The following is a 14,804-nucleotide window of genomic DNA, read 5'->3' as shown; positions in this document are numbered from 1 at the left end:
GCTGAAAAATTGGTAAGATTTGATAAATCTGAAGATCTGTGTTCAAAGGGAGGCCCCCCCAGAGTGGCATCACTGCAAGGATGGCTCCGAGCAGATCAGAGACATCCCTGACTCATCAGATCCCAAAGAACCACATCCATTGATCCCAAAGTTAAAAGAACAAATGTTGGAAAGACAAAAAAGGGATAAATGTGTGCTTTGGTAAAGCGGGAAGGAGTGACAGGATAGAAGGGGGGAAAAAAAGAATTTTTTCTTATTTATTCATTTCTCCTTCCACAGCCATCATGGGTAGTATCAAATCCTACAGATTAGAAATCCCTGGGAATGTTCAAGGCCTGGAGTGGAAAATATCCCTGCCCATGGGAGGAGTTGGCTCTGGTTCATTTTTAATCTCCTTTCCAACCCAAACCATTCCATGATTCTACGATTTTACAAACTCCCAATCCAGGATTGTTTAATTCTTCCAGCGTTTAAACCAAAAGGAGTTTCCATGCCAAGAACAATTGAAAAATTTGAGTGAACATGGAAGTGTGAAAGCATTCTTGGAATGCACAATTCCATATTTTATAACCCCATTCCCCAGCATCTGATCAAACAGCAGCTGGAAAACAATTTCCATGCAATTTGCAACCCAAATCTGACAGCATCCTGTGGAAAAATCAGGAAAAAATTGATGGAAACACCATCCCTAAACCAGCACAGAATAAGCTCACACTACTTTAGCTTTAATTCTTCCCCTTAAACTGGGAACAACCATGGAATGAACAGCAGAGAAACAGCAAACCCCTCCCTCCTGGAGGAGCTCACACTGAAGGCCTCCAGGAGAATTCCCTGCTCTCAGTTCCTGCCTGTCCCTTGCAATTCCAAGAGCAAAGGATTTAATTCTTCACCTTGGAAAGAAAATCCCTGGTGATTATCCAATTAAAAATAACTGATTAACGAGTTATCCTGGCCCAAGGGGGTCACACCAGGGAGGTGCAGCAGGAGTTGCCAACAATCTTGAGCATGATAAAATAAGCTTAGGCCTGGAAAAAGCTGGTTTATTCCCAGGTAATTCTGGTTTATCCAGCTGCAACACTGGGGGTTCCATGACATATCTGATCCAGGTCAACAGGGAGACTTTCCCAAGCGTTTGGGTTCCCTTCTCCAGCTGTTCTCTCTTCCAGAGTTCCAGCTGGATTTCTGAGGACTGGGGTGTGAAGATCCCAGACAACACGACAACCTTAGGGATTTTCAGCCAACAATTGTCATCCTTATAATGGTTTTCCTTCTCTTTTACCAACCTCCATGGAAGTCAAACACACCAGGATTTTAAAGAACAATATTGCTGATTTTAGCACCAGATTTTCAAAAAAACCTCACCAACATTCCTGCTGTTGATGTTCCTCTGGAACACCCAACATCCATGATGGATCCCCCACGTGGATCCCGTTGGATCTTGCCCTCCATGCACGCTCTGACATGAAAGTGAACCCAACTTGTGGAGGGTCTGAGGGTGTGGAGGGGACAGGTGTGGTGGGCAGGGACTCACCTGTGGCCGGGGGTGGCCGGTGACCAGGCAGGTGAGCTCCAGGGTCTCTCCCTCGCGGATGGTGTAGACCCGCTCGGAGTAGCGCTCCTCCTCGATGTTGCAGGCCAGGCCCGAGTGCACGATCCGCACCGTGGGGGGGGCTGCAAGGCCAGCAGAGAAACGGGATCAGAACCACACAGATCACCAAATTACGGGATGCTCCACGTTGGAAGGATCCCACAAGGATCAACTCCAGCTCTTCAGGGAATCAAACGTGACCTTGGTATTCTCAGCTCCAAGATCCAGCCAACCCAGCCCATCCCAAACAACACCACTCCTGGGGCTGGCTCTGAATGGAGGGGCTGCAAGGCCAGCAGAGAAACAGGATGAGAATAACATGGATCACAGGATTATTGGACATTTTAGGTTGGAAAAAACCCACAAGGATCAAGTCCAGCTCTCAAGGAAATCCAGTGTGACCTTGGCATTCTCAACTCCGTGATCCAACAAACCAAGACCATTCCAGACCACTGCACCCCTGGGGCTGGCCTTGAGCTAGGGGGGCTGCAAAGCCAGCAGAGAAATGGGATAAGAACCACATGGATCGCCAAATTACAGGATGTTCCAAGTTGGCAGAATCTCACAAGGATCAAGTCCAGCTCTTAAGGGAATTAAACGTGACCTTGGTATTCTCAGCTCCAAGATCCAACCAACCAAGCCCATCCCAGACCACTCCACCCCTGGGGCTGGCCCTGAATGTGGGGAGCTGCAAGGTTGGGAGAGAAATGAGATGGGAACCACATGGGTCACAGGATTACAGGATGTTCCGAGCTGGAAAAGCCACAAGGATTGAGTCCAGCTCTTAAGGGAACTGAACCTACCTTGGCTTTTTCAGCTCCATGATCCAACCAACCAAGCCCATCCAAGGCCACCCAGCCCTGGAACCAGCACTGAGCATCTCCCACACACAGTTACTCTTTGTTTACACAGCATCACAAGAGACTTGCATGGTTTTTATTAATCCCTGGCAATCCTCTGGATGAAACCTTCAGCATCCCCCACTTGCGTTCCAATTTTTTTGTTTCCATTTCCAAAATGAACTTGGCATTATTGTTTTTATTCTATATCTTCCTAAATGCATTATCACACTCGTTATGCAAATGAAAAGACTTAATTAAAGCAGGAAAATTAAGCAGGAGAAACAGTGGCACTGATGCTGCTGCTTCCTTTCCAAATCCTGTCAGCGAGATCAGGATTTGGAGCAGGAGTTAAGTTCAGGCAGAACCTTACTTTAATTTCCTTGTTGGTACAACCTGTAGTACAGGAATTACTCAGATTTACACGTTGTAAATGTAAGGAAACCACGACACTCCTGTTATTACACCTGCATAAATCCCACCTCTGCTTCCACAAGTCTCCAAAGCACATTCCTGGCTTCACAATTTCGCTTCTGAACCGTGAAATTCACAGCTATGACAATTTCCAGGGAGTGCATCGATAGGAGAAGGAAACTGATTTACAGACCCTAATAAAATCACAGAAACTACAGAGCACAAAGGATAAAATGGAATTCTGTGGGATTTAAACACCTGGAATTCCATCCTTTCTGTTCATCCATGTGATGCCATTGTGCTCCCAGCCCCAATCCCCATGGAAGAGCCTCAAAACTTCTCCCCAGGCCATTTGCAACAGCTGGATCCCCTTCCCAAGGCTGCTTTGCCAGGTGTCCATGCTGCACATCACACCAACCCTGCTTCTCTGATCATTCTGGATTCTGGAATTCCTCTGGTAAGACCCACATAGTATTCCCGGGATACAGGGCTCTGGCATACCTTCAGACCGCCCCTCACCACGGCATGCCTGGTCCAGCCCACACACAGCTTCCTGTGGACACAGCCCATCGTGGGATCCTGATCCGAAGGCCTCAGATTGATCCAAACCTGCCAAGAATTCCAGTTTCTGAGCCTGGCTCTCCACAGCCTGGAGAAAATGAGGCTTGAGCCAAGGAGGCAGAAGAGGAGCACGGAATGGATGCGTCCTCCATAGAAACATGGAATGGTTTGGGTTGGAAGGACCTTAAACCCCACCTCATCCCAACCCAGCGCATTCCACTATTCCTGGTTGCTTCAAGCCCCATCCAAACCTGGCCTTGGACACTTTCAGGGATCCAGGGGCAGCCACAGCTTCTCTGGGAATTCTATTCCAGAGTCTCCCCACCCTCCCAGCCAGGAATTCCTTCCCAATATCCCATCCAGCCCCACACTCAGTTTGAAGCCATCATTCCAGCAAAGCCTCCAGCAAGCTCTGCCCTTCCAGCCACCACATCCCAAGTTCCAAAGCCCCAGGAACTTTCCCTCCTCATTATTCCAGAAGGTTTAACAAAGACCAACACACCCCTGCTCCAGCCAAAAGTGCTCCCAGTTACTCTGAGTCCAAAACAATGATGGAATAAAGGTGCTTGGAAAAACCTGGATAGTGGAAGGTACCCCAGCCCATGGCAGGAGTGGAACTGGATTTAAGATCCATTCCAGTCCAAACCCTTCTGGGATTGCATGATTCCCTTGTCCCATAGATAGAAGTGGATCTTCCCAAGAAACTCCTGGAAGGACAGCAATGTCCTTGGTTAGGAATCAGGGCCATGTGTCACACTCTAACCCGGAAAGAATCCGTTAATTCCTGACTATTATTTTTTCCCAAGTAGAACAGCAGCACCAACACTCGGTGTGCTGATTTTTCCCTGGAATTCTTAGGAATGCTGATCCCCCTTCACACTCCTCAGGAGTTCAGCATCCCAAGGACATTGAATGTGCTCTTTGTTTTGCCATTTCCAGGGCTCTGAGTCACCACTGGGACTTCCATCATCTCCCACACCACAGATTCCAAAATGCAGGAATGCTGAAGCAGAGCCACAGAGCAGAAAGGTAAACGAGGGTTCAGCACGGCTCATCAAACTTGGGATCAAATTAGAGCAGTCAGCAACATCATTCCAACATCCTTTTAAATCCATATTCCATTAATATTCCATTTTTATTCATGTTATATTCATCTAACTCCAAATCACAGCTGAAGTGTCCTTCATTTTAGTGGCTGTGCCACTCTCCTGAATCCATTAAATTTGGGAAGGAGCAGGAAAGGAAAAACACCCCCCTGGGTGTTGTTATCACCAAGGAAAACACTGCTTTAAGAGGAGATCAAACCAATCAAGGGAAATAGCAAATATTCTTCTTCCAGTAAGTGAAAAACCTCATGGTTCAGGAGACATCCCACAATTATGAAATGTCACCTCTCTCCTTCCTGCAGGAATATTCATTCCAGCTCCTTCTGAAAGCTGCCTCCAGGGATTTCATCCATTAAAATAATATCAACTTAGCATTGATTTTGTTTGTGACATTTGAGGAGAATTTGGCTGGTGATTGCAGGTGGAAAACGCTGCGTGGATCCTTCCCAGCACCATTCCTGGCAAGGTACAACCTGGAGCAAGGAAAAGGTAAAATAAATCCGAGCACAACTCCCTCATTTTGCTGCTAAAGTTGTGTGATCCCACAAGATTCCCTTTCTCCATCAAAAATGGAAAGTTTCTCCTTTCCGTGTCTCCTTACAGACGTTGTCTTTCTTGGCTACTCTTTTCCACCAATTCCAAGTCTAGGTGGGATATTGTGAAGGAATTCCTGGCTGGGAGGGTGGGGAGGCCCTGGAATGGATTTCCCGGAGAAGCTTTGATCCACAGTCCTGATCAATAGGAATTCCAATGGAATTTGGATATTTTCTCAGCCTGGAATGTCCTCACTGGACTCACACTGGGAAAATATTGGAGGCTTGAGGGTGTTTGGTGATCCCTGAGCTGTGCTGATGGATTGGGAATGATTGGGAATTTCCTCTGCTCCAGGACCTCATGTTGGTCTTTTTTTTATGGAAAATGTTATCAGGATCCTTTGAGAAAAGTGGGAATGAGATGGTGTTTTGGATTGGCAGAATAGGGAAAGTTTGAGAGGAATTTGGGATTTATTTCAGCTGGAATGGGAAGAGGAGTTGGGAGATGGAGATTTGTGGAGCTGGGAATGGGAATCATTCCGTGGAGAGAGACAAGGGATGGGGGAACAGGATGGAGGGAATGGCTTCCCATTGCAGAGGCCAGGGATGGATGGGATATTGGGAAAGAATTCCTGGCTGGGAGGAGCTGGAATGGATTTCCCAGAGAAGCGGGGCTGCTTCTGGATCTCTGGAAGTGTCCAAAGCCCAGTTGGAACAACTTGGGATAGGGAAGGTGTGGATTCCAGGGGTGGAACTGGTTGGACTTTAAGGTTCCTTCCATCTCAAAACATTCCAGGATTCAATTCCAGGACCCCTTGGCACAGCTCTTTCCAAATCCCACGTACAGAGATTTGGTCACGTCTTTGTTGGAAAACAGGGAATTAAACTCTGACCAACATCAGAACTCAGATCCTGGAATTAATTCCCTTAACCTGAACAGTTCCAAGATATTCCTGATTCATGGAATGTGTAGGATCCCTTAAAACTGAATTAAAATGAGACTTTTTTCAGAAATAGGAGATCCATGATGGACCTGCTAGAAAACACAGGATGGATTTGCCACAAATCAAATCCTTCTCCCCTCCTGCAGCCATGAGCTTTCCCCCTGAAAATTAATTAGCAGGAGTGAAGCTCCGCCTGAATTCAGTGCAGTTCTGCAGCAGAACAAGGAGGAAATAATGGGATTTTCTGAAGAAAGAGAAGATTTAAAGTAATTGCAGGCACTTGCTACTCTCAGAGTTCACTTTTCCCATATTATCCCAGCTCTTAATTCTCCTTAACTGCAAATGGAATGACCAGGAATCTCTGAGGTATTGCCATGGGAATGCACTGCCCTCATCAATGCAGAATTTGGAGCATTTTACTGCAGCTAATTTGGGATTTGGGGCTATTTCTCCAGCTGGAGGTGAGGCCCAGTCCACAAATAAATGGATTATTGAAACTGGTTTTTTTATTTCTCCTCTAAGTGGGTTTTTCTTTGGGGAAATTCAAATGCTACACAAGTAGCTTCAATTAAACAAATATTCAGTTTATGGAGAAATCTTTAATTTTGGCTCCAAGCTGAGCCAAATTCCAGGTGCCTAAGAGAGGAAACTTTCAGATGGGATGCTGATCAGATTTCAAACCAGTTGTGCCATTCCTGGATCACTCCATATCTCTCTTAAATATTTCCCACCCTCTTTCACCTGATGCCCATGGGAATATTTATTGGGCACCACCCTCTGAGCTGACCCCAAGCCAAACTTTCCCATCAAACAGCACAAAGTCACCTTTTATCCCATTGGGGCTGATTTTTCCACGTTACTCAATATTCCCGCCTATCCTGGTGTTTGTGGAGCTCGGGAAGGCTCCGTGATTGATGGCACTGCCATCCCAAGGCTCCCAGATAATCAAATCCCACTGCTGCTTCCCTACACTGCTGCCACAAAATTAGGCCTGACCTAATTTTGACACTACAAAGCTTAGCAGTGCTGGGTATATTGAGTTTGGGCTGTCCTAATGCTGTTTTTCCAGGAAGAGATGGATTTATGGCTTTCTTCCCACCCTTTTACAACTCCTCTCACTGCTGATTATTGTTCCTGCTGCTGGGCAGGTGTTAAAAACTGCTGGAGTTCAGAGAGGGATCAGGAAAAGGCCAGGAGAGCTCCTCAGACACGGATTTGGGCTGAGAATATAAAATCATGGAATGGTTCTGGAGGGAAGCTTGAAGATCATCTCATCCCAGCCCTGCCATGGCAGGGACACCTCCCACTGTCCCAGGCTGCTCCAGCCCCAGTGTCCAGCCTGGCCTTGGGCACTGCCAGGGATCCAGGGGCAGCCACAGCTGCTCTGGCAATTCCAGCCCAGCCAGCAATTCCCAGTTCCCAATCTCCCACCCATCCCTGGCCTCTGGCACTGGGAGCCATTCCCTGGGTCCAGTCCCTCCATCCCTTGTCCCCTCTCCAGCTCATTTCCTTTGGGATACTGAAGTCCTCCATGCCTGGGAAATCACAAGTCTCGTACTCAGACTGGGACTGTCGTGCCCTCAGTTCATTGCAGGAGCACAAATACAGAATATCCTCTGCAAAAAGATTTTTTTAGGGAAGTCAGAGAAGGAGATACTTCCTAAAGACACAGGAATTTGGTTTCTAGCTTGCTTTAATGATTCAACACCTCCCTACTCGCTTTTCAACAGCTTTAATTTGTCCTAAATAATTTATCCTGCAGCCCAAAGCAACCCTGCTGACATTCCAGTCCCTTTATGTCCTGGAATTGTCCAGGTTGGAAAAACCCTCTGAGCCCCTCAAATCCAACCATTCCCAGCACTGCCAAGGCTACTGCTGCCCCATGTCCCCAGGTGCCACATCCACAGGGATTTTAAATCCCACCGGGAATGGGGACTCCATCCCTGCCCTTGGCAGTTGTGCTAGGGCTGGACAACCTTTTCCATGAAAAAATTCCTACAAATATCCAAATTAAACCTCGCCTGGCACAGCTTGAGGTAATTTCCTCTTGTCCTATCACTTGTTCCTTGGAAGAAGCCACCAATCCCGACTGGGATAAAATCCCATTTTAGGAAGTTGTGGGAGGAAATAAAAGATCAGGAACGACTTTTCCTGCTCCACACTCATTCCCTGTGGGAATGCTGCCTCTTTTTCCTTCAGCTGAGCCCCAGACACGTCCCTGCAAGGCCAATTCCTGCCATTTCCACGGGAGCAAAGGTCTCCCAAAGATCCACCACCGCCGGGTCACGCCCGTGCGCCCCTGCCCAGGCAGACAATTAGGGATAATTCCCTCTGTGCTCCTGCAGGGATTTGTTTCCTGATTTAACTCCTGCTCTTTCTTTCTCTCATCCAGAGTTCAGCTACTTCAGCTCCAGGAGAGGAGCTGCTCTTCTCCATGCCTGGTGCCATGAGTGGATTTATGGATTTTCGTGTTACGGTTTTCTCCCAAAAGAAATCCAGGGATAACGTGGGTATCCTCACTTCCACTAACACCATGTGTGGGACACTCTTGGCCAATAATCTTGGAATTAAAAACTGAATTGCCTGGAGCATCAGCACTGAAAAATATCCCTCGTGTCTGCGAATTCCAGGCAGGGTTTCAGAGGAATTTTAGGATTTTTGTGCTGGTTTTAAGCTGGGTTTTGCTTTTAAGTGAGAATAAAGTCACTGAGAGATGCTGCTTGTAATTATTTCTGCTTGAAAGCCTGAAACTGTGATTTTTTTCAGCTTTTTGTACTTAAATAACAACCTGGGAAATTGGGGTTTCTGAATTTCCCAGCCCCTTATTGCAGCATTTCCAGAGAATGACACTTGGTTAACTCACAACATCCCAGGTTGATCTGTCCCTTACACCCAACAAAACAGGCATTTGCCATTTTTTCCCCACTGATTAAGTGGGAATTACAGAGATGAGCACAGAGGGAACCCTTCCCACACTCCACTCCCTCCCTGAAGTGCTCCTGGAGCCGTTTGCATCCCACAGATTGCCGGCAGTGGGATCAAGGAATCTGCTAAAATAAGGAATTGTCAACAAGGGAGGCCTTAATTGAAGCAACACTTTGTTGTTCCTGGCATCACAAAACTGACGATGGTGCCAGACCCTTTTCAGCACCATCACAGGCTGGCAGCAAACACATCTCACTTATTCGGGAGCACACAAAAAATGTGGGATTTCCCCCCACTGGAAAAGACAGAGAGGGGTGAAAATCAAGCAGCACGTTAAAAATCACCTTGTCAAAACAACTCCTGAATTCTAGAAGATTTACACAGGTTGGCAAAATTTCTTGTAGAAATGCATTTTAAACTCATTTATTTTTAAAATTTTAATTTAATTTTTAACTTTAATTTAATTTTTTTTTCCTTTGCAGAAAATGCTAGTAGTGCAGTTCCTGACAGGCAGCAGTGAGGACATGGATTTATCCTGAAGGAAAAAGCACGTACATAAAATGAGGATGAGAGGAAACGCTCTCCTCCGGCTTGGAGCAACCTGGGATAGTGGAAGCTTGAAAACTTCTCTAGGATTATCCTCTAAATCCAATAATTTCCCCACTTCGCATAGGTTCAAGACAGATATTCACGGAATCATGGAAGCATTAAGGTTGGAAAATTTCATCCAACATTTTCCCCAGCACTGCCAAGGCCACCACTGCCCCATGTCTCCAAGTGCCACATTCACATGGATTTATATCCCTCCAGGCATGGGGACTCCACCTTGTATACCTGTGCCAGGGCTGGACAACAAATTTAGGGAAGAAATTTTCCCAAATATCCAACCAAAACCTCATGGAATCCCTGAGGTTGGAAAAGAGCTCCAGGATCAGAGTCCCACCCTGTCCCCAGCCCAGAGCTCTGAGTGCCACCTCCAGGAATTCCTGGGACACCTCCAGGCATGGCCACTCCAACCCTCCCTGGGCAGTGCCAGCCCTAAGCACCCTTTCCATGGGGAAATTCCTGCTGTGCCCACCCTGAGCTGCCCTGGCCCAGCCTGAGGCCGTTCCCTCTGCTCCTGTCCCTGTTCCCTGGAGCACAGCCCGACCCCCCGGCTGTCCCCTCCTGGCAGGAGCTGTGCAGAGCCACAAGGGCCCCTGATCCCTCTTTGGTCCAGGCTGAGTCCCTTCCCAGCTCCCTCAGGGATTCTCCAGCCCCTTCCCAGCTCCCTCAGCCACTCCTCCTATGTTTCACCCTCAGCAGGGCAGGAAAAGCCCTAAAAATACAATTTCTGAGGGTGTCCCAAAGCAGGAGGAAATGCTCCAGGTGCTACAAAGCCCCCCATGCTAATTCCAGCACCAGGGATAACATCACCCTAAGAAAAACCTGTCCTGGTTCAGCTCTGAAACAAAAATTCCACTGACTATGGAATGTATCTCAGTTTAGTCTGCTGCCTGAAAAAAGCACAGTTTAATATTAAAGAGGAAATTTAAAATACTGAATGTTCCACAAATGCAAATCAAGAAGGAAATGCCACTTTGGAATGTAAAACCAAAATAAACAGCTTTTTAAACAACAATTTGCAGTTCTTGGGAGCTAGCACAGATCTGTCCCGAGAAAAACAAGGAAAACAAATCTCTTTTCAGGGAATAAAATGATTTTTTGAATTAAAGCCGTGTTTCCTGTACTTCAATGTCTCACACCTCGTTCTCACATCTTTGTTGTCAAACACCGAGTGCAGCAGGAGCAGCTGAATGACTGGAATAGTTCCCTTTCTAAAGCTGGGAATTCATTACATGGATTTTCTGTTTTCCAGGCTCCATCAAAATTTATTTATGGGAATGGATCTTTTGGAATCACAGAACGGTTTGGCCAGGAATGGACCTTAAAGCTTATCCCATTCCACTTGTAGGGACCCTTCCCACTGTCCCAGGGTGCTCCAAGCCTCTCCAGCCTGGCTCTGGGCACTTCCAGGGATCCAGGGGCAGCCACAGCTTCCCTGGGAATTCCATCCCAGGGTTTTAGCACCCTTCCAGCCAGGAATTCCTTCCCAAAATCCCTTCTAACCCTTCCTTCCACCTCTCCAACCACTTCAATTCCAGATGTGCTTCATCAGGGCAACCACAAAGTGCTTTAAGTGCTACATCTGGTGCTTAAAATGTCATTCCAAGATATTCCAACCTCTGGAAAATCTGATTTGCCTTAAAAACTCCCATTTCCTTCACGCCCTGACATTGGGAAAAGAACTGGGGGCTCTGTCAGCCCTGAATCTTTTCCTCCTGTGGAGAAATTCTGGAGCACCAAGCTTGGAATGCCTGAGAGCTTTTTCAGGGAAATTCCACATTTTCATAGCATAAATCATCCCATTCCCAAATTTTGGCCAACACAGGGGAAATAACCAGAGGTTTTCCTTCATTTTAGTAAATCCCAGGCTGTGCTGGGCCAGGAAAGATCTGCAGAGGAGCTGAGGGGACAGAGATCCTGAGGGGTCCTCTCTGCTTCCGTGATTTCTGTGCCAACTTCCCACACAACCAAGAGCAGATTGTTGGACCAGCCCCCCAGGCTGCTTGGAAGAATTCCACCAGGAATTATGGAGAGGTTTAGCCCAGTTTCCAGGGAGCTGCTGAAGATGATCCAAGCTCTCCTGGCAGTGGGAATTCGTCACATCCCTCAGTCAATCCCTGCCCTCTCCCTTTCCTAGCTCTTTGATGGATACCAGCTCCCACGGCAATATTTCTCTTGGATCACTGTTAGGACACTCCTTTGTGTCCAGCCACTGGAAATGGAAACAATTCCATGAGATTTGTGGGGCTGAGCAATTATTGAGGCTCCTCCATCATTGGAGAATATCAATGTTAATTAGGAATTGGATTGGCACAGAGTCCAGCAGAAGCAGAAATCACCTCCCTCTGGATCTGATTCCTTGGGAATCCAAACTAACAGCTCGGTATTGATGTGAACAACTCCAGAGCGGAGTCACCCCTCAGCATTCCATGATTTATTTGGACAGGCATCAATGAGCGATCAACAAATCAATAAAAATTAATGAGGAGAATTAATACACTCCCACCTGGGTACTCAGACACTGCCACGTCAGGTGTTATTGTTTATATGATTTTCCAGCCCTTTTCCAAAGGCTAAGGAAAGCTCCAATCCTATTAACAGAGGGTAATCAGTCATTAACTTCCATTAGGGAGTCGCTCCTTCCATGCAAAATTTGTGGGAGTGGGAAAAGTATCTGACTTTTACCAGCCAAAATTCATCACCCAGCTCTGCACAGCAGCAGCAATCCCACACCTGATCCCTGTCCACCAGCAGTGGCTTCCCAAGCTGGGAATGGTGGAGAGGAGCTGCCAGCTCCTCATGGATACACCCATGGATGCAAGGGAAATGCTATCCACAATATCTCAGCTTTTCCAGAAAAAATCTCTGCTCTGCTGGAATCACCAGCTCAGCACATTCATAAAACATCAGGACCAAGATCTGGGAATAAAAAGAGGGAGATAAAGGGGAAAAAAAGTGTATTCCTTCCATCTTTCCCTATTATCATCAAAACCCTCTGACATGGAGAATACATGGATTTGCTGGGTGGGATTTTCTAATCCTCAGTTTCCAAGGAGCTCTACATCCTCAGTTTCCATTAAGGGATTTCTCAGCTCCTAACACGGAGTGCAGGCAGTGGGTGAAGGCACAAAGAGGGATTCTCCTTCACATCTGGCTGCCTTTGGACCCCCCAGCAGCTCCGCTCTTCTCCAGAGCTTCTGTCCTTTGGTCATTTCAGACCCCAAACTTCCCTTGTCCTTCCGTGTGGGAGCAAATCCATTCAAAAACAGCAGGGAAAAAGGATGGTGGAAGGAAGAAAAAAAATCAAAAAACAGTGTTCCAAAATTTTCTTTTTCATCTAAAAATCACAGACTCATTGAAGCAGGAAAAGACCAGAAGAGTCCAGCACCACCACTGTGGTCACCACTCATCCATGTTCTCAACCCAACATCCACAGGTTTTCCTTGGACACCTCCAGGGATGGGCACTCCAAACCTCCCTGGGCAGCTGTGCTAGGGTTTGACCTCCCATTCCATGAAAAAAATTTCCCAAAATCCACCCTGAGCTGCCCTGGCCCAGCCTGAGGCCGTTCCCTCTGCTCCTGTCCCTGTTCCCTGGAGCACAGCCCGACCCCCCGGCTGTCCCCTCCTGGCAGGAGCTGTGCAGAGCCACAAGGGCCCCCTGAGCCTCCTTTGCTCCAGGCTCAGCCCCTTCCCAGCTCCCTCAGGAATTCTCCAGCCCCTGCCCAGCTCCATTCTCTTTCAAAAACCACAAGATCTGAACTTAATTTTAAATCCCAAACATGGTGATTAACCTTCAGATTTGTCAGATTGATGATTTGTTTTAGATCAGCTTTAGGAATGATCTCAAAATGTTTTTCATTTTTTTAATTGGAACTGAAAACACTTCCAGCAGATGAGTAATGAGGAAGTGGCACCTGCCTGCCTGGAATTTTCACTGAGGAACAGGGATACAGCAAGTCCCCTCAGAGGACACCAGAATTAGATTCCAGCCTTTTCCAGATCTCCATCCAGATCACTGATTTTTCCACCAAAATATAAAAGAAATCCCCTTTTCTTATCAACACAGGTATCACCACCAGGAAATAGTTTGTGGAGTAATTTCTATGCAGAACAGATTCTGGTGGCACTCAGGGTATTCCCAATCCCATTTCCCTCCTTAAATCCATCCCAAAATGTTTTTGCATGTGCACAAGGCCTTGACTTGATGAGTTTAACAGGGCTTTTTTTTGCTTTTTTTCCCCAGGCAATGTTTTTTTTGTATTTTTCCCCAGGCAAAGCAACAAATTCCTGGTACAGATCTGACTTCAAGGCCCAGGCAAGGGAAGAACTTCACACAAGGAAGATGAAGCCATGGAGGATTAAACATTTAAGGCTGAGCTTTGGGAGAGGATCCTCCAGTGGTGCAATCCAGCAGCATCCAAGAACTTTTATTTCCAGGAGCTGTCAATCCTTCTACTGATCTCAGCAAAGAAAATACTTAAAGAAAACGAGATAAAAATGGAAAGTGTGGAAAGAAGATGCCTTCAGAATGTAGAGATTATGGCTTTAAACACATTCCTAATTAATGGATCATAAGCTGTCCTTAATACATCCCTCAGCACAGCAAACTCTGTCAGATTCCATGGACTCCTGGAATTGGAAATTAATTGGAAGGGCTAAAGATAGCGCCGAAGAATGAAAAATACTCACAGATGCTTTCAAATGTCCTTAATCAAAATAATGATTGCATAAATCCTTCGTGCAAGCTCAGAAAAAATAAAATATTGCTACCTAATATCCTCCTCATTATCTGGGCCCCAAAGTGTTTGATAGTTTTAAATTAGAGCCGATTTCAGAAGTGTCTGTTAAATATTAAAAACAAGATCCAAAAGGTTTAACATCCCTCCACACATCCATGGGAGAACCCATCCACTCTGAGTGGGATGTGGGCGAAAAATCAATGTTTAAGCTCTTGCTCAAAGCTTTGATCAAACCATATTAAACTGCAGGCAAGAAATCAGACATCAAAGGCAGCTTTAATTCCCCTCTGTGCAAGTGGTGGCACTTGGGGACATCCCAGGACCCCCCAGCTCCAGCTGCACCACCAGGTTGGGCTGAGGTTGGACAGTGGGGCTTGGAGCAATCTGGGATAGTGGAAGTGTCCCTGCCCATGGAAGGGGTGGCACTGGATGGGATTTAAGATCTCTTCCCAACCAAAACAAATTCTGGGACTCCCCAAAGTTTGGAACTTTCCCAGAGACCCCAGGCTTTCACAATTCATGGGCTGGGTTGCTCCCTGTGTGGGAG

General features: G+C 46.7%; 1 protein-coding gene across 2 annotated transcripts in view; it reads right to left on the bottom strand.

Moving 5' to 3' along the window:
• Window positions 1-14,804, bottom strand: part of MDGA2 (MAM domain containing glycosylphosphatidylinositol anchor 2) — a 185,897-nt gene that overhangs the window by 126,562 nt on the left and 44,531 nt on the right. The window contains exon 2 of one of the 2 annotated variants that reach the window (XM_039698117.1): window positions 1,532-1,671. In XM_039698117.1, the coding sequence (XP_039554051.1) occupies window positions 1,532-1,671 (140 nt within the window). Of the gene's footprint in view, window positions 1-1,531; window positions 1,672-14,804 lie in introns of those variants that run through there. The other variant, XM_039698118.1, reaches the window with a different exon arrangement.

The sequence above is a fragment of the Passer montanus genome, unplaced genomic scaffold (genome assembly GCF_014805655.1).
Source record: "Passer montanus isolate IOZ18808 unplaced genomic scaffold, ASM1480565v1 scaffold120, whole genome shotgun sequence".
NCBI lineage: Eukaryota > Metazoa > Chordata > Aves > Passeriformes > Passeridae > Passer > Passer montanus.
This window is presented reverse-complemented; position numbering and strand designations above follow the sequence as displayed.